Source organism: Dermochelys coriacea, chromosome 3 (genome assembly GCF_009764565.3).
Source record: "Dermochelys coriacea isolate rDerCor1 chromosome 3, rDerCor1.pri.v4, whole genome shotgun sequence".
Lineage (NCBI taxonomy): Eukaryota > Metazoa > Chordata > Testudines > Dermochelyidae > Dermochelys > Dermochelys coriacea.
The window spans coordinates 59,678,281-59,703,309 of NC_050070.1; the positions used below are offsets into that span (position 1 = coordinate 59,678,281).

General features: G+C 38.9%; 1 protein-coding gene across 14 annotated transcripts in view; it reads right to left on the bottom strand.

Annotated features, from left to right (window-relative positions):
* The window catches only part of COL12A1 (collagen type XII alpha 1 chain), a 152,250-nt gene that overhangs the window by 69,514 nt on the left and 57,707 nt on the right, over nucleotides 1-25,029 (bottom strand). For 13 of the 14 annotated variants that reach the window (XM_043510523.1, XM_043510517.1, XM_043510522.1 and 10 more), the window contains 19 exons: nucleotides 23,585-23,734; nucleotides 23,382-23,501; nucleotides 22,551-22,715; nucleotides 22,231-22,377; nucleotides 21,383-21,522; nucleotides 19,840-19,969; nucleotides 18,421-18,566; nucleotides 18,007-18,136; nucleotides 16,996-17,135; nucleotides 14,454-14,583; nucleotides 11,867-12,006; nucleotides 11,514-11,646; nucleotides 9,718-9,744; nucleotides 9,252-9,394; nucleotides 6,237-6,366; nucleotides 5,795-5,934; nucleotides 3,662-3,791; nucleotides 2,899-3,041; nucleotides 1,200-1,329 (listed from right to left, as the gene is read on the bottom strand). In XM_043510523.1, the coding sequence (XP_043366458.1) occupies nucleotides 1,200-1,329; nucleotides 2,899-3,041; nucleotides 3,662-3,791; nucleotides 5,795-5,934; nucleotides 6,237-6,366; nucleotides 9,252-9,394; nucleotides 9,718-9,744; nucleotides 11,514-11,646; nucleotides 11,867-12,006; nucleotides 14,454-14,583; nucleotides 16,996-17,135; nucleotides 18,007-18,136; nucleotides 18,421-18,566; nucleotides 19,840-19,969; nucleotides 21,383-21,522; nucleotides 22,231-22,377; nucleotides 22,551-22,715; nucleotides 23,382-23,501; nucleotides 23,585-23,734 (2,514 nt within the window). The remainder of the gene's footprint in view (nucleotides 1-1,199; nucleotides 1,330-2,898; nucleotides 3,042-3,661; nucleotides 3,792-5,794; nucleotides 5,935-6,236; nucleotides 6,367-9,251; nucleotides 9,395-9,717; nucleotides 9,745-11,513; nucleotides 11,647-11,866; nucleotides 12,007-14,453; nucleotides 14,584-16,995; nucleotides 17,136-18,006; nucleotides 18,137-18,420; nucleotides 18,567-19,839; nucleotides 19,970-21,382; nucleotides 21,523-22,230; nucleotides 22,378-22,550; nucleotides 22,716-23,381; nucleotides 23,502-23,584; nucleotides 23,735-25,029) is intronic. The other variant, XM_043510521.1, reaches the window with a different exon arrangement.

Genomic DNA, 25,029 nt, shown 5'->3' on the forward strand with positions numbered 1-25,029 from the left:
TTATATAAATCTGGGCAAACAGTAGAGAAAAGTATACACACAGAGCAAGGGTTGGCATGTTGCAGCCACAGGCAAGTTCCTCCATCTAGTTACAAGCACAAGGCTGGAATAAGCCAGGTTCACTGCAGGTTTATTCATCTGGGATATCCCTGCTGTCTACCCTCTCACAGAAGGCCTTGTGCTCTCAGCTCATTAGGTAATAACAGACAGGTTTTGCTATTTCAGGTAATGGGGCGGGGGAGATTTTTGTGGGCTGCCTATAATGGGTTGTACCACGGCTGGCCCTAGACCAAATAGCACCGCAGACAAGGAGTGTCTTCAGTGCCTCCCCACCCCCATTTGTTAACATTTTGAATATCTTATTTTTTATTGCATTATAGCCTATTTCACGACTTTGATGCACGATTTTCATGCATGATTTGTCCCTGTCATATAAGACGATACATTTGCAAACTAGGATCTGTAAATCTGTATTTAAATCTTACTATTTGACGGGTGACATCCCGACCATAATATACCCGCAAGGCCATGGCTAACAACATTCTAGGAGGTTTGAGGAAAATGTAGTTCTCAGAAAGTCTGGAAGATTCCATGAGATTCTACAAAGGTCTGGAACATTCTAGGAGGTGAGTAAAAATGAATCCACATACGGAATACCTGAAACATGTTACTTCAAACATGTTCCCTTTTGTCACTAACAACAAAAACAGCACCCAAGCCTGGATCACCTGGGTCACCTGCCTCTAAATCTGGCCCTGGGTTGTATTCATGTGATTATTATGGCAGACAAGACCCAGAATTCAAGCTGAAATTTATGTCTCTGTTTTGGCAGTAAACTGTCCATTTTAATGTGCTCTTTGTTTTGGAGTGAGAGACAGAGTTAGGAGTGTAGCTGTAATTGAATGTTACAGGCCAAAGGACTTTTTTACTGCTAGGTTCAATTTAAGCTAACATCACAAGTGTCAGTCTAGTCTGGTCCCTAGTAAGAATTTATCTGCATTACAACCAACAGATAATCTGGCCTAATTGGGAGGTGTTGTTCCAGGGAGGTCTAAAATCAAAAAAGCCATTACTCAGGTGAACTGGCAGACCTACACTGGGAAGTGTACATGACATTTGTTTGTAGGCAATACCTCACTCATTAAGCAGCAAATAGAGACACTAAGATAGCAGTAAATAAATATAATTTTGCCTCTTACTTGTTCTCCCTTGCCCAGAGCTTTGATTTCCCTCTCCGTCGGCATACAGAGCCACAACGTTCACAGAGTAAGGAGTGTCAGGGGTCAGGCGCTCCAGCACAACATTGTGAGTGTTTGCTGGAACCACAATCTAGGAGGGAAAAGAGAGTGAAGTGAGAGTGACAGGTCCATACAACATCCTAATACGGATAAAACCTTGTAAGATAATTATTACTCAAATTAATTATCAGTCATTTATATTGAAAGGAGGAAATTTGGGAGCATGATCCCGTTGTGTATTTTCCAACTACAATAATGCAATTTTATAGGAACCAGCCAGTACTGCTTGCCTAACACAAAACTCAACAGCAGGAGATGCAATTATGTGGCAGTAGAATACAGAAGTTCTCATTCTCCAAAATGACTTTTTTTCTAAAATGCTGATAGTTTAAAACCATAATTAGTGTACATATTTTGAACACGAAATGTTCATGAAAAAGTTGTGACTGGTAAAGATAGAGACATGCAAAAATCCAGAGCAAAATATTGCTCCATTGTGGTTTAGTGACATATGCTAAGGATACATTTTCAAAAGGGCCTCTATTAGGTCTCACACATGTGCGCAGTTATAAGTACTCACACTTGACAGATGCCAACAATACATTACAAATTCTAACAGTTTCACACAGACGTTGGACTGTTCATATTTTGCACATATTTGTATATGTAGAGTGTGGGTGACTGTCTACACATACAAGGGCTCAGGTACGCCTAAAACTTCTAATCCGAATCAATGCATATATAAAGTCCTAATTTTACATCCCAAGAGAGCCCTGAAGCCATTCCCACATACACATAAATAGTCTTTGTTTTGTATTTCTTATGTTTAAAAATCAATAATCCAAATTAATTCCCTTTTGTTGGCAATACAATAAAGGATTCTCAATAGCAAATTTAAAATGGGTGGGGCTTTTATTCTTTTACTCCACTGAATGGTGCAATTACATACAGCACATTACATTCATATGGAAATGGGGTTTTCAGCAGAGATGCTGCATGCAAATTTTTGTGGGCTGCATCCAGGGCACAATGAGGGGGGAACGGGGGCACTGGGCACCCCCAGCCCCAGGGGAAAGTGAAGTAGACGGCACCAGGAATCTCCAGGAGGGTGGGAGGACTGAATCCAGGCTTTTGGTGTTTCTTGGAGAAGCAGAGATGCAGCAGGAGGATGGGGTCTAGTGGTCCCAGAACTGCCTGGCCTCTGGTGGGGATGATGCTCTTTAGCCTGACCACCCCTCTGGATAATAGCTCAGGGCTGAGTGAGGGGAGAGGAGACCATGGGGCTAGGTGTGGGGGGGAAAGCTTGGAGCTGGTTCTGTGGGGGAAGAGCATGGGGCTAGATGGGGTACAACGGGAGGGAACTGTGTGTACAGTAGAGTGCTAGATGGGGAGCATGGATCTGGGTGCAGCAACAGTGAATGAGAACTCAGGGCTGGGAGCAGGGGCAGCAGAGGTGTGGATACTGTGTGGGGTTGGGTGCAGGGGAAGAATGTGGGGGAAAGAGTATGGTGCAGAGCGGGGAAGGGAGAGTTCTGGGCCTTCTGCTTAGGAGAATTCTGCTTGCACCCCTGTTTACAACTGTTTTGTTACTACGAGCTCAGTGATGAGGTGACATCCTCAGCGCTTCTTTGAAGAATACTCAGGAGGCTGAATAACTTACAGACTCTGATGGCCTTGTGCCAACCAGCGGAGCATAGACGACTCTATACTGTTGTACTGGACCCGGTGCAGGTTCCCATCGGACATTCAGGGTGTTCGGTGTAGGGTTGTAAACTTGTATGTTTCTTGCCGCTCCTCTCACCACTAAGCCAAGGATAATTTAAATAAGCGTTACAGAGATGAGTACACAAGAATAACTCTGTTCTGTCCGGACACACACAGTAGCACAAAAAAGTGCTAAGATAACTGTTCATCTATCTAAGGTACTTATGTGGCCTTCATTACCACAGTATCTGAGCATCTCACAGTCTAATGTGTTTATCCTCACAAACACCCATATCAGGTATGCAAGCGCTATGATCTCCATTTTTATAGATGGAAATCTGAGGTACAGGTAGACTAGTGAATTACCCAAGGGCATACAGAAAGTCAGTAATGAAGCAGGAAATTGAACTTGTGTGTCCCAAGTCAGAAGCTAACATCCTAATCATTGGAACATGCTTCCTGTCAGCAAAAGCAGACTGAAAGCCTTCCTTACAGAAAGCAATGAAGATTGAGTACGTTGTGAAAATGAATCATGATACACTCATATCATGATCAATGATACACGTGAACATCATTCTTATGTACCTGCCCTAAAACTAACTCAGGATCAGGAAATTTGAAGAGGAAATGTAAAGTAAATTAGGACTATACAACATCTATAATTTTGAATTATTTATATATAAATCCTAAGATGTTCTGAATAAGACCACTTCACTTACAAGTTCTCCCAGTGTCAGATACACGTCCACCATCCCCTTCCGGGTAAACTGGAACCACAGTTATTTTGTAAGGTGTGTCAGGCTGGAGAGATCTCAGGATGATATAATTTGTGTTCCCTAGTACTGTTGTCTGTTGGTTTAAAAAAAGTGGTGTGGTATTTAAATAAAGGATGAAACAATTGAGCATTTCAAGTACAACTGTCACTGCAGATATCAGTTTAAACTATTTTACATTCTCTTAATAATCCCAAAGAGAGTCTACAAATGAAGTCAGTGGTGGTACTCTGATTTATATCAGCTCAAGATATCTGACCTAGTAATTATTTCAAATTATATTCAAAAGCACATTTTCTTTTTACTTAAAGGCATAGCTACAGCCACATCCAGGCAACTTAACATAACAGGCTGCAACTGCACATTGGTTTAGAAGCCTGCTTCTGATGTTAAGGACCTCTGTGTGCTTCCTAGGGTCATCTGTTAGAAGGGAAGTGACACTATCTTTTCCAAAATTGGAACATAGGAGAAACTTGAAACTGAAACTCAGCCAAAGAAAGAAACATTTGGCTGGAGAATGTAAAGATAAATGTCCATATCCCACCCAATTTACACACAAATTATGAGTGATGGCTGGAAATACAAGATGCCAGCTGAAGAAACTTTCTTATCCTTATTAAAAGCTATTTATATGAATACTGGAACTCTGAAGCAAAATAGCAGTTTTCTGGATAAAGGAGAGTATCTTAGGCAAAACCAATGCAAAGGACTAATAGTACTTTGTCAGTTTAAAAGTCAAATAGTTAAAGGGAAATTATTATTTCATTTAACTTTTAATTTAATGTTTATTACTCCTTCAGAATTACTTTCATTCTATTTATTCTATTCTACAAAGGTTCTTATACTTCCCTTATCATTGTACTATCTGAGCACCTTCCACCAGTGCATTGAGTAACGTAGCTAACATCTGCCATGTTTAATTCATTCTCTCTCTCATTCTCTCTCCAGGCAGGGAAATATGGGTGCAGTGGAGTGTTTTGTTTTGTTTTGTTTTGTTGTGGTAGCAGGGGTTTTGTGCTGACTGTTTATTATTTTTAAGTGTGCACCCACTGCTATGTGTGTTTCTGTTAGAGGAAGCAGGTCAAAGAAGTATGCCTTGAACTTAGGAGTGGAAGGGGGTGAGGTTTGTGATAGTTCTTAGTTCCTGAAGGAGTTTGTTCCACAGGCCTGATAGAACTCTGTCCCTGTACTTAAGATTTATATTCCATTCCCAGGAGTGATTGTTATTTGCTATACTACACATTCCCTTGGAACTGACCTGGACTAGTGGTGGACTTAGGACCAGAGCCCCCTGGTATCAACTCCAAAACCCGCAAGGATTGGTTTAAGACAGGGATTTGGCTCATAGCGTTATATCTCAACTCAGTTATTTTTAGAGTTCAGTACTAATAATATCACATAAATAAGTAACATTACATACTTGTAAAGGCAGGTAGTAACAAACATCTCAGGTTAATATAGTAATACCACTTAGCACTTATATAGTGCTTCTCATCAAACGGATAACTGGCACTATCGTTATTTTATTGGTGGGAAAACTGAGGTACAAGGAGGTGAATGGTAAGGTTTTCAAAAGTGATTTAGGCTCCTAAGTTCGTAAGTCCTTTTAGAAGGTGTGATGTGGGCTCTTAAATCACTGAGGTGTTTTTGAAAATGTTACCCAAAGTTACTTGAATAATGTCATACTATCGGTGGCAAAGATGGGAACAGAAATGAGATCTCCTAAGTCCTTATCCACTAGCCCTTCCCCTTATGACAACATTCATGCCCATATATTTTGCTTCCAGAAGGAGGAGTGCAGTAGTTGCTGTGGAATACATTTGCTCCCATGTGCTAACATCTAATCGCTGAAGATTTGCTTCTTAATATATTACATTAAAAAAGTGGTATTAAGTCATGAGCTCCCTGACTTCCATGGAACTACTCTGAATTTATACCAGTGTAGCAGAGAACAAAAATTGCACAAGGTCTATATATGTCCTTGTATTGGGGTGAGGCACTCATCATTGTCAATTTTTGTTCAGGGGGTTATACTGCAACGTATCTGGGACAACTAATAAGACCCACAAGAATGATTACCATTTCTTCTGCACCACCTGTTGTTGGCACATAATATACTTTATACTGGCGAGGACTTCCTTCAGCATGATCCCATCGTACACTCAGCGTGCTGGTGGTTGGATCATACACCCGAAGGTTCTTTACTGTGTTGAGTGGCTCTGAAATACATTGAAAGCTCTGTCAGACTGCTGAAATCACACTCCCTCTCAGACAAATACACTACAATTAACACAGAGAATGAAACACATGTGCTATGAAGGGAGGGGAAAAGATTTCAGATGTTTTCAAGTTGAGTGGTAGGGACAAAATGAGGTGGATTACACTCCAGAAGGTCCACACTATGAGACCTAGCCCGCCCCCCCTCAGCAAAACTAGTCGATCTGCTGATCTCCAGTACAAGGTATAAATGGTTTCACAGCAATTTGCTAATGGAGACACCACAAACAGTTCTTTTACTTACTGGTCTTGCCCCTGCCTGTCATCCGTCCTCCTTCCCCATCCACATACATAGACGATACAGTAATAGTGTATGGCGTGTCGGGTTGCAGCTTCTGTAGCACGACACTGTTCTGCCTCCCTCCTACCATGGTCTGGAGTAAGACAAAAATGAACCATTAAAATCACTTATTTACTAAGTCTTACTGCTCTAGTAAAAAATGTAAGTATTCGATACACACAACAGAATCCTGTATAGACTACATGGGGCATTGCTCCTGTCATAATCAGAAAGCTCACTAATAAATTAAACAGTAATTATATTCAGTTCAGTGTGGCATATTCATTAAGGCTGGTTTTAAAAGACTACAGTAATACAAAGACAGCATTTGTTCAAAGATTTCCAAATTTGTATATAGCAATTAAATATAGACCTTCAATCTTTTTAGTGGCAATGTAAAGGTATTTCTCCCCAGACGGGTCCTGATCCATAGCCCATCAAAATCAATGGGAGTCTTTCCATTAACTTTCAAAGAGCTTTGGAGCAGGCATATCATGTCCATTACTCAGGTGTATTTCAATAAATGATTAGAACACTTTGTATTGCTCTAAAACATAAATAGTTGTATAATACTAAAATCATGGAATTCTAGCCTCACTTTCACACATTTCGTTGCATGTTGATTATAGAAATGTCCTAAACATTTTTGCTTTAATCCAAAAAGTACAATAAATCTTCTACTTCAATTATACTTAGACAGTTAACCATGTGACTTCAGCCCTTCTCAGACCACATAAGTAAAGATTTATAGTGACGTGAGAATGGCACCACTCTAGCAGGCTTAATTTTCTTTCATTATGTGAAGCTGGTGTTTTTATTCATCGCTCAAAGTAGTCTAACAATCTTCTTATACAATTTGTACATTTTAACAGTCTTCTGAATTCGGATGTTTATGCCACAGCAATTAGAATCTGTTGAAAATGGAGAACTCCCAAAATGAGTAAGCATTTCGACATCTGGACATTTTACTGGAGTCCAGATGTTTTTAAGCTAGTGCCCATCCACTGACATATACTAAATTTCAGAGTAATCTACAGTCTTCAGCAGAACAACCTTTAACATATGCTAACGAAATAAGAAATTGAAATAATGGGTTTAAATCCTTGTTATTTGTATACAGTTACTAAGGGCCAGAGTTTTAAAGCTGATTAGGTAGGTTCCTAGATGCCTGCCTAACTCCTGTTGGAAGTAAGGCAGCCAGGCGCTTTTGAAAATACCCTCTTTAGGTGCCTAAATACCTTTACAAATCTGATCCTAAGTCACTAGGTCATGGAGCTGTTGGGTGCCCGACCAGTCTCACAGAGCAACCTACAGCCCCTTTTTGAAAATTTGGTTTTGAAAGTTTTCAACGAGGTACTGATATAATCCAATAGTACCAGCAGTTTAATAAAATACCTAGACCAAAAAGGTAGTCAAGAAATTACCATCATATGGTTGGTAATCATTAGCAAATATTGATTTTGTTGATCAATATACCATGAATCCAAAAAATATATATAATGTATTATATAATATAAATGTGAGGCTTGGAAATGGTCAGCTGGGTCATCACTAGTCCAATGGTTTCTCAACATTTTTGTTCTGAGGAACACTCTCTAGGAGGAAGTCTCCTCATGGATTATCTCTTCTCCCAGTCCCCTACAGATCTGCTCCCTAGATGGGTGAGAATAATTGATCTAGTCCATCCCCTACATCGCTGGAAGACAGAGTATTCATAGATTTCTACAGAATGCCTCTTCTTGCCCTGTCTCACTTGAAAACCACCAGTTACAGATCACAGCCCCTCTTGGCAACTCATTCCCTGTTTAATTGACCTTATCACTGTTCTCTCTTGTTTACTTACTTTTCACTATAGCTGCACTGACTGTTGAAAACCTTTTGTTAATTCCTCACAGATATTTCTAGGCCTTCCTAACATACGTTGCTGCTTATTGACATGGGTTTGGATTTTTAAAGAATCGCATATTTCACATTTCAACTCAAATATATGCTGTTCATAGAAAAGTAAACTTGAATGTGAAAACATCCAGCCAAATCTAAAGTAAATACCATACTGTGAACAGACACAATGCAAGAAACAGCTTCCTAGAAGGACTGGTAACCTAGTAACTATTTTTAGCAATAGAACTGGCTAAATCTGGTTTTTTGAACATTTTTCATAATGAACCAAATGTGTAGACAATCAACTGGCCATGCTATTAATTAATAGGGTTTGGTTTTGTTATTAGTAGCATACATTTCAGGTAAACTGGGTGACTAGGAGAGGGGTGGATCAGTGGTTGCCAAACTGTGTTGTATGGATGACCAGTGGTGTACAGAGCACTAGCTGGTGGTCCATGAGAAGCTGGTCACATGGTGCTAACTGTCCTCCTTGTTTACAGCAGCTGAATCACATTAAAAGAAGCTAAACGACCTTCAATGCTTTCCTAATATTACTTTCTCTCCTAAGCAGTTGCTGTAGTTACCACAGAGCTGTTACTCATTCACTATTGGAACAGCCGGTGGTCCACACTCTCTTGAATTAGTCACCAATACACAGTCCCTCTATTAGCATGTGAACCACACAGTGAAAATCTCAGACAAGCCCTGGACTGGAAGACGTTTGTAAATCACAATTCTCTAGGATTTATATTTAGATATTTTTATTTGATTTGTACGTATTTAAGGTAGAAATATAGATAGGTTTACTTTATTATCTGATCTGTACAGATAATGGGATGCAAGACAATCTCAAGAAAATTGACTTTCCACATGGCCACTTTTTTTCCCCATAGAGAACATATTAGTTTGGAAATTTATATTTAATACATAAATACCCATATTTATTTTGACCATAAAGTTTCATCTAAAAATGCCCCTGATTAATATCTGCACTGCTCTGATTTGAAACTTAATTGTTCTGACACACTAATCTTAAGAACTGCATGATCAGATTTGCTTTTCATGGTCTAATAATTATAGTGCTTAAAAATTAGTTACCGATTGTTCAGCACCATCCCCAGTTGTACGCTGGTAAGTGATCCTGTATCTCTGCACTCTGCCACTGGCTGGATCCCACTTTACAGTCAGGCTATTGGAAGTTGCATTGTACACCTGAAGGTTTCGTGGGCCACTCTTTGGTGCTGAAGTTATTGAAGCACAGGGTAAGCACACAGTTCAAACCAAGGGCCAGATTCTGTACTCAGATGTGTGCCAGGATGCCACTGGCTTCACTGAGCCAGGCATGTGCAGCATTTGGCCCAGAGTTTTCAGAATACAACAAAGAAGACAATTTAACTGGAATGTTAGTAAAATAATAAAACGTGTTAACCATATGTTTACTATCATTCCAAATACAAAATTATATTTATTAATAAGCTGAGATCATCGTAAATACACTATTCAGTTTTAAATGGAAATTATGACTTCTTTAAATAACATGAAACCTGAGAATTCAGGTTCTTACCTTGTGTTGTTGGACGTATTGCAGGTACTAGGAAAAAGCACAAGAATTTTTGAGAAGTATTGCATATATACCTTTAATTCTAATTTAATAGCTAATAAATAAATAATAATAATAATAATTAGGCAGTTAACTCACGTGATTAAATCAAAAATATTAATCGCGATTAAAAAAATTAATTGCAGTTTTAATCACACTGTTAAACAACAGAATACCAACTGAAATGTATTAAATATTTTGGATGTTTTTCTACATTTTCATATATATTGTATTCTGTGTTGTAATTGAAATCAAAGTGTATATTATTTTTATTATAAATATTTGCACTGTAAAAATGATAAAAGAAATAATATTTTTCAATTCACCTGATACAATTACTGTAGTGCAATCTCTTCATTCTGCAAGTGCAACTTACAAATGTAGAACTTCTTTTGTTACATAACTGCACTCAAAAACAAAACAATGTAAAACTTCAGAGCCTACAAGTCCACTCAGTATTACTTCTTGTTCAGCCAATCGCCTAGACAGACAAGTTTGCTTATATTTACGGGAAATAATGCTGTTCTCTTCTTATTTACAATGTCACCAGAAAGTGAAAGCAGGCATTTGCATGGCACTTTTGTAGAGGCATTGTAAGGTATTTGCGTGCCAGATATGCTAAACATTCATATGCCCCTTCATGCTTTAGCCACCATTGCAGAGGACATGCTTCCATGCTGATGACGCTCATTAAAAAAATTATTTTTAATTAAATTTGTGACTGAACTCCTTGGGGGAGAATTGTATGTCCCCTCCTCTGGTTTACCCACATTCTGCCATATATTTCATGTTATAGCAGTCTTGGATGATGACCCAGCACATGTTCATTTTAAGAACACTTTCACTATAGATTTGACAAAATGCAGAGAAGGTACCAGTGTGAGATTTGTAAAGATAGTTACAGCACTCAACCCTAGGTTTAAAAATCTGAAGTGCCTTCCAAAATCTGAGAGGGATGAGGTGTGGAGCATGCTTTCAGAAATCTTAAAAGAGCAACACTCCAATGTGAAAACTACAGAACCTGAACCACCAAAAAAGAAAATCAACCTTCTGCTGATGGCATCTGACTCAGGTAATACAAATGAACATGTGTTGGTCTGCAGTGCTTTGGATTGTTATCAAACAGAACCCGTCATCAGCAACAATGTGTGTCACTTGGAATGGTGGTTGAAGCACAAAGGAACATATGAATTTTTAGCACATCTGGCACATAAATATCTTGTGACACTGGCTACAACAGTGCCATGCAAACGCCTGTTCTCAGTTTAAACAAGAAGTGGGCAGCATTATCTCCTGAAAATGTAAACAAACTTGTTTCTCTGAGCTATTGACTGAACAAGAAGTAAGACTGAGTGGACTTATAGGCTCTAAAATTTTACATTTTTATTTTTGAATGCAGTTTTTTGTATGTAATTCTACATTTGCAGGTTCAACTTTCATGATAAAGAGATTGCACTACAGTACTTGTATTAGGTGAATTGAAAAATACTATTTCTTTTGGTTTTTTACAGTGCAAATACTTGTAATAAAAATAAGTATAAAGAGCACTGTACACTTTGTATTTTGTGTTGTAACTGAAATCAATATATTTGAAAATCTAGAAAACATCCAAAAAGATTTAAATAAATGCATTCTATTATTGTTTAACAGTATGATTAATCGTGTGATTAATCACAATAAAATTTTTAATCACTTGACAGCCCTAATAATAATAATAATTAATAATACACATTATCCATTTTAGAGAATTGATTACTTACATGTCCGCTCACTGCCAATCAAGTCATCGCTTTCGGATTCATCAGGATAGATGGCAGTAACTGAGACATCATATAAGGTGTCTGGGTTCAGATTTTCGAAAACCAGAGTATTTTCATCGCCATTTAGGATGGTCTGGTGGTGGGAGGAAAGAAAGGAGATAACGGAGCATTTTTCTTTACATTGTGAATTTTAGTTGGCTGCAAATATTGGATTAGATCTTGAAAGCCTCTCCACATACAATTCCCACCGAAGGGTTTCCAAGATTGAGGCCATTCACAAATTTAATTTCAGATAAAAAATAGTGCTCTGAGAGTATCCTAAAGAAAACTGCATGTTGACTATTCGTTCCTACCTCCTGCTTTTCTGTTCCACCATAGGGTCCCCAGGTGATTCTATAGAGAGCCACATCTGGAGCTCCATGGTCCCAAGTGCCTCTGAAGCTTTGCTTTGTTACTTCTGTGAGTCTGAGATTGACTGGTGCTGGTACAGGCACTATTATGAAGAAAGGAAAAATACTTCTCAAAACACAAAAGATACAGCCTATAAACTAAGAATAATCACAATCGCAAAACTCCATTAATAAACAACTTTCTATGCAACAGGGTATGCTCCCAGACACATTTCCAATGACTTTAATAGTAAATTGTAGTGTTACTCAGCACTTATACAGAGCAATTTGTCTTTCATATGGCCAGGTCCTCAGCTAACATAAACTGGCATAGCTCCATTGACTTCAGTAGAACTACACCGATTCATAGCAGCTGAAGTTCTGACACATAGATTTCCCAGAAGGTATAATTAGACCATCTAGTCTGACCTCCTGCATAAATAATCCTTAGAACTTCACCCAAGAATTCCTGCATTGAACCCAATACCTTGTAGCTGAACACTTTCCTTGAGGAGCTGTTTTTTCTATCACTGACAAAAAATCTGCTAGGTTAAAAAACTTTTCAGTATCAGCCTTCTTTTTCTTGTGTAGTATCTAAGTATTTTATAAAAGGGCAGAGGGCTATTCCCATCTTACAGATGAGGAAACTGAGACTAAGAGTGGCTTATGCGAGGCCACACAGATTATCAATGACACAACTGGGAACGGAGTACTTGTGGCACCTTAGAGACTAACAAATTTATTAGAGCATAAGCTTTCGTGAGCTACAGCTCACTTCATCGGATGCATTTGGTGGAAAAAACAGAGTAGAGATTTATATACACACACACAGAGAACATGAAACAATGGGTTTATCATACACACTGTAAGGAGAGTGATCACTTAAGATAAGCCATCACCAACAGCAGGGGGGAGAAGGAGGAAAACCTTTCATGGTGACAAGCAGGTAGGCTAATTCCAGCAGTTAACAAGAATATCAGAGGAACAGTGGGGGGTGGGGTGGGAGGGAGAAATACCATGGGGAAATAGTTTTACTTTGTGTAATGACTCATCCATTCCCAGTCTCTATTCAAGCCTAAGTTAATTGTATCCAGTTTGCAAATTAATTCCAATTCAGCAGTCTCTCCTTGGAGTCTGTTTTTGAAGCTTTTTTGTTGAAGTATAGCCACTCTTAGGTCTGTGGTCTGTGATGTGAAGAAACAGATTGACAGAGCCAGAAGAGTACCCAGAAGTCACCTACTACAGGACAGGCCCAACAAAGAAAACAACAGAACGCCACTAGCCATCACCTTCAGCCCCCAACTAAAACCCCTCCAACGCATCATCAAGGATCTACAACCTATCCTGAAGGACGAGCCATCGCTCTCTCAGATCTTGGGAGACAGACCAGTCCTTGCTTACAGACAGCCCCCCAATCTGAAGCAAATACTCACCAGCAACCACACACCACACAACAGAACCACTAACCCAGGAACCTATCCTTGCAACAAAGCCCGTTGCCAACTCTGTCCACATATCTATTCAGGGGATACCATCATAGGGCCTAATCACATCAGCCACACTATCAGAGGCTCCTTCACCTGCGCATCTACCAATGTGATATATGCCATCATGTGCCAGCAATGCCCCTCTGCCATGTACATTGGCCAAACTGGACAGTCTCTACGTAAAAGAATGAATGGACACAAATCAGACGTCAAGAATTATAACATTCAAAAACCAGTTGGAGAACACTTCAATCTCTCTGGTCACTCGATCACAGACCTAAGAGTGGCTATACTTCAACAAAAAAGCTTCAAAAACAGACTCCAAGGAGAGACTGCTGAATTGGAATTAATTTGCAAACTGGATACAATTAACTTAGGCTTGAATAGAGACTGGGAATGGATGAGTCATTACACAAAGTAAAACTATTTCCCCATGGTATTTCTCCCTCCCACCCCACCCCCCACTGTTCCTCTGATATTCTTGTTAACTGCTGGAATTAGCCTACCTGCTTGTCACCATGAAAGGTTTTCCTCCTTCCCCCCCCTGCTGTTGGTGATGGCTTATCTTAAGTGATCACTCTCCTTACAGTGTGTATGATAAACCCATTGTTTCATGTTCTCTGTGTGTGTGTATATAAATCTCTACTCTGTTTTTTCCACCAAATGCATCCGATGAAGTGAGCTGTAGCTCACGAAAGCTTATGCTCTAATAAATTTGTTAGTCTCTAAGGTGCCACAAGTACTCCTTTTCTTTTTGAGAATACAGACTAACACGGCTGCTACTCTGAAACAACTGGGAACAGAACCCACATGTCTTGATTCCTAATGCTATGCCTTATCCACTAGACAGCTTCAGAAGTTGCATAGGTCCCAGATGCAGAATTCTGCCCTCTAAGCATCCTACTTAATAAGAAGAATTTAGAATTCTCAAAGTGAAGGTTAGGAAGTGGATTAAATGATATTGCTGCCTCAATTCTATAATAAAATGCAGCACATTTTGCTTAAACACAATCTAAGAAAACATATTTAATAGCAGAGTTAAATTAAATATTCCCACAACTTACAAGTGGTAGCTTTAGCAGCTACTGGTATAGATTCTCCTTCGTCATATATCGCAACGAGTTGTACATCATATGGAGTTTGTGAGAGAAGACTAGAAAGAACTGTGCTCGTTTTTGATTTATCAACTTCCACCTAGAAACAAAAATAAAGGCAGCAGAATTATAAATTGACACACAGTTAAGTTTCTGTCCCTACACATGCACATTACTACAACAAAAAAGATCAAGAAATTCTGGGATAATTTTTGCACTCCTTTTCAGGGTGCAATTTGTACCTACTTTGTTGGACCTGCACTTGAACTGTGGGTGCAAATCTGGGTACTCATACTTCTGACTACCTGACGATAGGTGCAAAACAAGTCGTTTGAGCAGCAAGTACTGTAACTGGCACCTAGAGTTAACTTCAAGTCACCAGGGCCTGATGAAATACATCGTAGAATTCTCAAGGAGCTGGCAGAGGCAATATCTAGGCCATTAGCAATTATCTTCAAAAAGTTATGGAAGACAGGAGAGATTCCAGAGGACTGGAAAAGGGCAAATATAGTGACAATCTATAAAAATTGGAAGGAAAGCCCAGGGAATTACAGACCAGTCAGCTTAACTTCAGTACCCAGAAAGATAATGGAGCAAATAATTAAGCAATCAATTTGCAAACACCTGGAAGATAATAAGATAAGTAAAAGTGAGCATGGATTTGTCAAGAACAAATCGTGTCAAACCAATAGCTTTCTTTGACGGGATAACAAGCTTGTGAATGGGGGAAAGCAGTAGATGTGGTATATCTTGACTTTAGTAAGGCTTTTGATACTGTCTCACATGACCTCATAAAAAAAGTAGGGAAATACAACCTATATATAGCTACTATACGATGGATGAATAACTGGTTGGAAAGCAGTTATCAGTGGTTCACAGTCAAGCTGGAAGGGCATATCAAGAGAGGTCCTGCAGGGATTAGTTCTGGGTCTGATTCTGATCAATATCTTCACCAATGATTTAGATAATGGCATAGAGAGTGTACACATATAAAGCTTGTGGATGATACCAAGCAGGGAGGGGTTGCAAGTGCTTTGGAGGATAGGTTTAAAATTAAAAATGATCTGGACCAACTGGAGAAATGGTCTGAAATAAATAGGACGAAATTCAATAAGGACAAATGCAAAGTACTCCACTTAGGAGGGAGCAATCAGTTGCACACATACAAAATGTGCCTAGGAAGGAGTACTGCAGAAAGGGACCTGAGGGGTCATGGTAGATCACAAGCTAAATATGAGTCAAGAGTGTAACACTGTGGCAAAAAAAGCATAGGTCATTCTGGGATATATGAGCAGAAGTGCTGTAAGCAAGGCACAAGAAGTAATTTTTCCACTCTACTTTGTGCTGATTAGGCCTCAACTGGAGTATTGTGTCCAGTTCTGAGTACCACATTTCAGGAAAAATAGGGACGAATTGGAGAAAGTCTAGAGAAGAGCAACAAAAATGATTAAAGGTCTAGAAAACATGACCTATGGTGGAAGATTGAAAAAATTGTGTTTGTTTAGTCCGGAGAAGAGAAGACTGAGAAGGGTCATGATATGCATTTTCAAGTACATAAAAGATTGTTAGAAGGAGGAGGGAGGAATATTGTTCTCTTCAACCTCTGAGAATAGGACAAGAAGCAATGGGATTAAATTGCAGCAAGGGAGGTTTAGGTTGAGCATTAGGAAAAGCTTCCTACCTGTCGGGGTAGTTAAACATTGGAATAAATTGCATAGGGAGGTTGTAGAATCTCCATCATTGGGGATTTCTAAGACCAGGTAGACAAACACTTGTCAGGGATGGTCTAGATAACACTTAGTGCTTCCGTGAGTGCAGGGGACTGGACTAGAAGACCTCTCAAGGTTCCTTCCAGTCCTACGATTCTATGATTATCCATGTACAAAAATGCAGATGCAAATTGCACCTGCAAAAAAAGCCTCGGCCCTTTTGACAATGTACTTTATTGTCAGATTTCCAGTAACAGCTAAGTCATTACACTAAGTTATGTTCCCTCAGTACAAATATGCACAACCTGTATATCAGCACAAACGGCTCTAGGGGTGCAATTGTGTGCTGTGCCTCCTGGAAGAGCAGCATATGCAGCTGCAGTCCAGGGCCACAGGGACTAAAATGGCTTGAAGCCACCTTCGTGCCCTCCTGACTTTGAGGTGTTCCAAGGGTTGTGTAGCTACACTTAGAAAGCCTGGATTGGTTAAGTTTCCTTGGCCCATCTTTGGCTGTCTCTGGGCAGCAGGGCCACACACAGTGTCCAGTGCTTGATGCACAGGAATTTTCCTTTGGCCAGCTAAGGAGCTTTTCCAGTCCCTTTGTAGAACCCTTTGTAGAAGGGGATCAGGGGGAGAATTCCAACCCAAGTTTGTAAAGCTCCCAAGATGTCAGTACCCTTTTAATGATATTGCAGCTGCCAAAAGCTGATGTTCTCTGTTTTTACTACCTGTTTTTAATATTATTATTAAGCTTCTTACAGTAAAACAATCTTCAGTTAGTTGCTAAAATGCTTTCCACCTACCTCTTTTGGTTCGTCTCCCAAAGTTGTTTTGTATCTCAATAGGTATTTGCGGACTTTTCCTGGGGCAGGATCCCAAATGACATTCATGCTGCTGTGAGTAATGTCTCTAACCCTCAAGCTTTTGGCTCCAGCTAAAGGTACTGTAAAATACGAATAATAATATACAACTACGATTCTCAAAGTGGAAAGGAAACTCTTTTTGCATCTAGTTTGTTAAAAAAAAAAAGCCAAAAACATATCAAAGGGAATCCCTGTTTTGGCCACCTGATGAGTCATTTCAACAAATTATGCAGCCACCACAATAATTGAAGACCTGTACTCTGCTCATGTTGGTGATTTCAAAATTACTCAATATTGGCTGGAAAAGGGCCAGAGCTCCTTCTTATAAACATAATTTCAATGCCATTTAAAGGAGGTTGGTTTAATTAGAAAGTACAGGTAACGCCATTTTAAATAAATACCATTTCAAATGTGTTTATTGCTTTTAAATAAGCCTTCTGGCACCCAAATCCTAGTTACTATATTTAGGTGAACAGTCCCACTGAACTCAATGATGTGAGTAAAGCCAGCAGAATTTAGCTCTTAGTAGCTACAGGTGACGTGAGATAGTCCAACTTTTCCTTTACCTTTAGCCATCTTCCACTTTAATTGTTAAAATACTAAATCTTTTTGAAAAGAGGTATAAGTAGGCTCACAATAAAATAAAACCCCTGTAATCTGCTGTTTGCAAGTTGTTAGCCAAATTGCCCTTCCTTTAACAAGCTCCCATGAGCTTGGACGGGAAGCCATATTGGGTTTTTTTTTAATTAGTTCATTTTCAGTTAAAATGGCTTTATGACCCTTCAAAACACTTGCAACAATGAAAAATCCATACCTAGGAGAAAAAAAACTACAGAAAATGACAAAATAAATGCCCCGCTCCTTCCACCCACCCATCGCTGCTAAAATATAATGTAAGTTAGATATTACTGATACAACATAAAACAAAGCAAGAATTCAAGAAGCCCTTACATGTCACTTCCTGAGTGGTGAGTGGGTCACTGCTGAGATCACCGAACTCTGCGTGAATAGTTAAAGTGTAGGCAGTATTGGGGATGAGGTCTACCAGCTGAACATCATTCACTGATGACCCAACGTGCATCTGCATATGAAAGAAAGATGCAAGGTGTTGAAAAATAAAAGAGAGCAGAAAGAAAAAGCTATGATTTAATTAAAAGAGAAAACTTTGTTTCCAAGATTTACACTACATTTACAACTTCCTGACTGATGTCATTATATATAATACTCCAGTAAATGTGCTGCTCTTCATAAATACCTGCCAGACTTTTCTCACTATTATGGGATACCCTTGAAAATCTAACAGCTTTTTGTGAGGATCCGGAGGGGAGAGACAAGTTACAGAGAAGTAAAGGTAACTTTCCACACCTCTTTTTCTACAGCTGGTATTGTGGCATTGAGAGGTTCATACAATAACCGATAACCAGTAGCTCCCCTGAGAGGTTCCCATCTCACTCTCATGGAAGTCGAGCCAATGTCATAAGCATTCAGGTTTCTGACTGTAGGGATTGGCACTGTGAAAATATGAAATTATTCATTTTATTCAATCACTTTATTTATTACTTTTCTGCCTACTCCACGGCCTTTTAGCATTATACTTCATCCAGCAGTACTATAGAGAATAGGTCACTTGGGAATAAGGAGGTATAGGGTTAGTGAAATAAGGAACCCATAGATTTTGTTGTTTTAAGTGGTGATTAACTTAAAGAATTAGTAACAGTCATATCTTTTTTAATATGTCCAGGGATTTTCTGTTATAACACTAATTTTCAAAATTTTAACATTCTATTCCTAAAGGACAAAGCAGCATTTTGAAGTGTATATTAAGATTCTTGAATATTCTAAAGTTCTACCTTAATTAATATTAAATATTGATTATCAAACCCAAACATAACTGGCTTCTGGATTTGTACATATAAAGGGAACATTTTTGTATCTATTTTCTTTACTCTGTTATACAGTTTTCTTACTCTGTAAAAAAACTACATAAACCGTAAAAAAAAAATCACCTCAAATTTTAAAGCACTAATGTGAATAAATTAATTTGGAATTTATGACCTGCCTAACGTAGAGCAATCACATATGACAGAAGTGAATTGCTAAGATCAACATGTTGACAGACTCAGGATATCACTCTATCTTGCATTCACTAACAACATACACATTTTCAATCATTTGAACAGCTGATAATGGAAACATGAGCCAATCTATGCCTGTAGGCACTAAACTGATGTAATTGATCTGAACCAGGTACACATTAATGCTCCAAAATCAGAGTCAATTTGAGACAACATTTTGGCTGCCTGTAGCAAGAATGATCTGTGTAATATAGAGGTGCACAGGTTGAATGAAGGTATGTATTTGACAACTTCTGGACATATTCCCTGAGACTATAAATCGTTTATTGGAATATTTCTCCAGGGCTCTGGCCAAAGAGGACTCGTAGAGCAGTGTCTTTATGAGTTTGGAAGGAAGTCAGAGTCAGGGCAGACAATTTCCACCCTGCAGCTGTCTCTTATGGCCACAACTTTACAGGATGCATCCGATGAAGTGAGCTGTAGCTCACGAAAGCTTATGCTCAAATAAATTTGTTAATCTCTAAGGTGCCACAAATTCTCCTTTTCTTTTTTGCAACTTTCCAGGAATGGTTATATGGGCAACTCAAGGACCAAACTACCATTTTATGTTGTCAAGAAGTATTGTAATAATAAGTGTTCTACTGAAGGACTATCATTGGTGTCACACCAACTTGTTAAACACATTGTTCACAAAGGAATTCTAACTTACAAGTTGTTTCTGTGCCACTTAGAGGTTCACTGCTTTCATCTTCTACCACAGAGAACACTTTAACAACATATTCTGTTTCAGGTTTCAGGTTTCTCAGAACTGTAGTAGTTTCCGCTCGATTTACATAAAACTACATAAAAACAAAAGCAATGTTAATTTAATTTACCACAGTCATCTTCAGTCTTACTGCATATTACTCTTGCATCAATGGAGTTACACTATACATAAATTCATCTCTTAGTCTTCTGCATGTTTAGTTTTTCTGTATTCTGCCCCCATTATGTTTGAAAAAGCAAGTTGTAGGGATTTAGGCAAACGTATGTTTTCAATAAGGTTATACACGTGTAACAGTGTAAAATTAGATTTAAATGACTCCTTACTATCATAGTTGGCATTTATGCTACACCAATGGCTCTCAAACTTTTGTAATGGTGACCCCTTTCAGACAGCAAGCCTCTGAGTGTGACCCTCCTCCTTATACATTAAAAACACTTTTTACATATTTAACACCATTATAAATGCTGGAGGCAAAGCAGGGTTTAGGGTGGAGGCTGACAGCTCGTGACCCGCCCCATGTAATAACCTTGCGACCCTCTGAGGGTCCCAACCTCTAGTTTGAGAACCCATGTGCTACACATTATTTGGTTGAATGGGGAACATGCTTGGAAATGTATTATTCAAATTCTTCTTCCCTGTTTTGGACATAGAATTTAGACAGTATGGCACCACAGAAAATCGAGACTTGTAGAGCACATGTACTGCACCCAGTGACATTAGCAACAAGGATCAAGCAAAAAGAAGCAAAATGTCTTCAGAATAAAATGCCATTGGACAAGCCAGGTATAAAGTCATCATGTGCCAGAACGGCTGCACCTGCCCTAACCAAAGGACAAATTCTGAAGAAAGTGCTAGTTTTGGCCAACTAAAGCCCGAGTCAGATCTGAGTATGGATTTAACAGTCCATGATACGTTGCTTCAAGGTGCCACCCTCTGACCCTAACCTAAATACTGTCTCACAATCTGTAGAGTCCACCATCCCTTTTGCTTTAACCATGACCCAGAATAAGGTGTACTAAAGGGCCACTACTTCTGGTTAATGATATGGTCAGAGAGTTTTCATGAACGGACTTGATTAAAGGAACATCTGACTGTGGACATATGAACCAGTGGGCATTACTAGGAAACATAGACAAGTATTTTCTAAAGTATATTAAACTCCAAGTTTCATAATTTTAAAATATCCAAGATCATCTATAGTATGAACCTCATTTCTGTCAGGTTTTTGAAACACTCAGCAAAAATAATGTAACTTGCTAACTGTGGCCAGGAATATATCCCTTTTGTAAGATGCCTCCATGCTCTTTGAGACAGAAGTCCTTTCCCACCTCACATCACTCCACACATAACCAACATTCTTTCAGATTAACACAAATCTTAAATTGGTACTATGCTGTCTTGGTAGAATCTAGATGAGAGAAACTTCAATATGCAAGAGTCTGCGGTTCATATAGATAAAATCAGAAGAGAGACTCCAGGTACTAACCTGCTGAGGTGGGCCTCCAGAAACAGGGTAGTATTCAACCCTGTATCTATCCACGCTGTCAACGGGTGCAGTCCATGTCACTCTGAAAGAACGAGGTGCCACCTCAGAAATCACCAGATTAGAGGGAGGTGACAAACTACCTACAGCATTGAAACAAATAAAGGGAGATGCTCATTAATGAGGAAGTTCGCCAATGATGGGAATGAAACTCAGAATATACACAAGTTCAACTGTTTTGAAAAAAGTATTTACTGCTGCTCTTTGGTGGTATTTCTGAAATGAAGCCTCACTTCACCGGGGGAGCCCTTACAACAGCAATGACAATGATAGCCCAGCACCACATCATTAGGTGGCTCTGTGGGCAGTAGCCTTCTTAACAGACCTATGCAAGTTCCCTCTCTTTCCTACCCCACCCTGAACACATTTGATAGGGAGAACTCTCATCTTGAGGGGCTCTTTTTCCAGGCTAAGCTTTGCTTCTAAGCTGTAAACCAGCCAGATTTCACATTTCAACAGTGCAGTCCTGTTAAAACTCTTCCCGGGTTGAGTAACAGTCAGCCAGCAACGAACCTTCCCCCGCCCCCTCCCCATATAAGGGGAGACACATCAAACAACATCTTTCCCATGTGCCTGACTCCGGGAAGAAGGCAGGCTTAGACAGCCACGTAATGCTGGTGGAGGAAAAACATAGTTGTTATCCCAGGTGGCTTGCACAGCTTCTTTAGGCCAGTAGCTGAAAAAGCAGATTGCCTTGACAATTCCCAGTCAGCAATGGAAAGGAATTTTAGGCCAATTTTAAAAGCATATAAACTCGGAGAGGATGAATTTGATTGAAAAGAAAGACATACCTGGGCCTTTTACACTATTACACAGATTAATCGTTAAGTCATCAACAATATTAACGAGGAAGGAGAAATCAGCAACGTTGTAAACATGGGTATCATCTGGATCTGTTGCAATCTGCTTTAACTCATTTTCATCTGCATTTTTGATACCTTAAATACATGACACATAAACAAGACTTAAATGAAGTGTAATATAGCTAAGCCCCCCACACCGAAACACATCATTTCTATCGCATTCAATGGATTCAAGTGCATTACTATTGATCTATTATGATCCTTTAAAACTCATCTCTACATTCAATTTTTCTTCATACAATACTTACCAATCGCATAAAGTTCCACTCCCTCATCCCTGAGTCTCTTTGAAGGAGCCACTATATCATCTTGTGATTTGCCATCAGTGATGAGAACACCGATTTTGTGAGCTCTAGGCCTCAATCCGACTTCAGGTTTGAAATTGTCTTTTAGGATGAAACTCAAAGCCATTCCTAATGTGACATAAAGTGGCAATTGGTGAGCACTGTACACTATTAAAAATATACCTTACTGGCGAACAAATGTATTTCACCATAGCCATCACTGACCACATCATTCCCCTCTTTACATCCTTTCAAGGGCTGCCCGTCATCTTCCATGTCAAATTCAAGCTTCTCATCCTCTCCTACCGGTCCTGCATCACCTCTGCCCTTGCCATCATCTCTTCTCCCCATTCTTCCTCCTCTCCCTTTCATACCCTTCCCTCCTGCCAAAATCCCCACCACACCACCCCTTTTTATCCCCACACTTGTCTTCATGCTGCCCCTTGTGCACTGAATTGCCTTCCCCTCTTTTTTCATAGGCCAAATTATTTCATCCATCACATTCCTTATCCACCCAAATTCTCCTCCACCAAATCCCTCCTTAAAACACACTTCTGCAGAGAACCCTTGCCTTTGGATGCTAACCTCAGCAAGATTTTCCCAACACTTCAAGCTTGTGCCATCACCTTCCGTATTATAGTACGTCTGAACAGTTTTAGTCATGTCCAAACTAGACTGGAAGCATCTTTGGGCAGGGAATTTTTTATGATGCATAGTGCTGAGCTCATTGATAATACTGACCAGATGATTTATGGCAATTACTGGAACATTTTTAAATATAGCTTAAGTATGTACCTGTTAGAGTATTGCCTCCTTTGTATGGTAAGTTGGCCACCGCATCTAGTAAACTCTGTTTGGAACCGTAAGTATTTAGGTGCCATTCTGTTCTGGGGTCTCCACTATACTGAGCAAGAGCTGAAAAAGCCATTATCACTCGGTTACTACATTGTTATGGAACAGTTATGTGCCCAGACCCCTTTTATACCTGCAAGACTTACCAATCTGCACTTTGTCAGGACCAATATCAAAGACTTCAACAATACGAGCAATGAAGTTCCTGACTGTTTTAAAATTTGGTCTCCCAATACTCCATGAGCCATCCACCAGCAACACAATATCAGCTTCTGTTCTGGTAATACACTCCAAGCCTGCCACACCAACCAGAAAAAAAACATGTTATCCATATTAATCCATGCAGGTACTTTATTTTCTCCTGCCCTCTTCTACACTACATGGTATAAATTGAATTGACTTACTGACTGAAGTACTTCTAGCATTATCCACTGATGCACTCTGGCCTGTCAATAGCAGCTACTGATCCACTATTCATGAATTATTTCCATGGTACAAGATTTATTCTTTTCCTCATACACACATCCCTCCCAGAGAGACCTCTTCTAACATGTCAAAATTAATGAAAATGCTTTTCCCTACTATGATAGGCTTTACCTAGCTTGATCTTTATTCATACAAAATAAATTTATTTCAAATTCCTGAAGGAATAGAAGTTTAAGCTAATGACTAATCTGGCAGTGGGATAGCCCTATATTTTGAATAAACTAAACGCAAAAATTAAAATATGTGAGCATTTTCAAATGATCCAGATTTATATTATTTTAGTCTAGAATCAGGGGCTAACCTAATGTCCTGTTTTCAATTATACAATGGAATAATTAGTATATATCATTAACATATTCAGGTAAGCAACATCACTCAACTTTTAGTGAAATAAAATAAATTAATATAGATGGTGCAGAAGTTTGCACATGTAAAACAAGAAAGAGAGAACATAACTTAGAAGAAGATATGCAAACAAATACACAAGTCAAGAGATACAGAAATGACAAAAACAAACATTTATACAAAGCTGCAATGTTTTGAAAAGGAAGAAAGTTATCTCAGATACCCTCAGTTTACAAACTATGGAATAAAAATATGAATAATTTCAGTTTCATCATATTGGAAATCACAAAACGTTTATACAAAGCAGAAAGATACAAGTATTTAAATGATCTTATTATCAGTCATTTGAAAGAAAAAAAAAACACTTGTTCTCTCTCTTTTCTTGGAGATTGAGTTACCAGCTGCAAATTTTCTGGCTTCTTGCCATCATAGCTTCTGGTCTTTATATGGAAGAAATCCCATTGAGAAAAATCAGCCAAACTCATCACAGTTGAAAGATATTGTGATTTCATCTATGTTCCACATAATTGATCCAATATTGTAGACTCCTAACTACTCGATGTACCTGAGGGTTTAAAATCATGATCCTCTTCTGCATAGAAAATATAGATCTAGTCTTTAATCAGGACAATACAAATAGTTTGTGGAGTAGAGTTTAAGTAAAATCTTGTTAGATCAAAACTGTGCATGCATATGTTCACCAATGAAGCTTCATGTATCTTTAACCAATTAAATTACTTTGTTTTTTACTTTTCTTCCA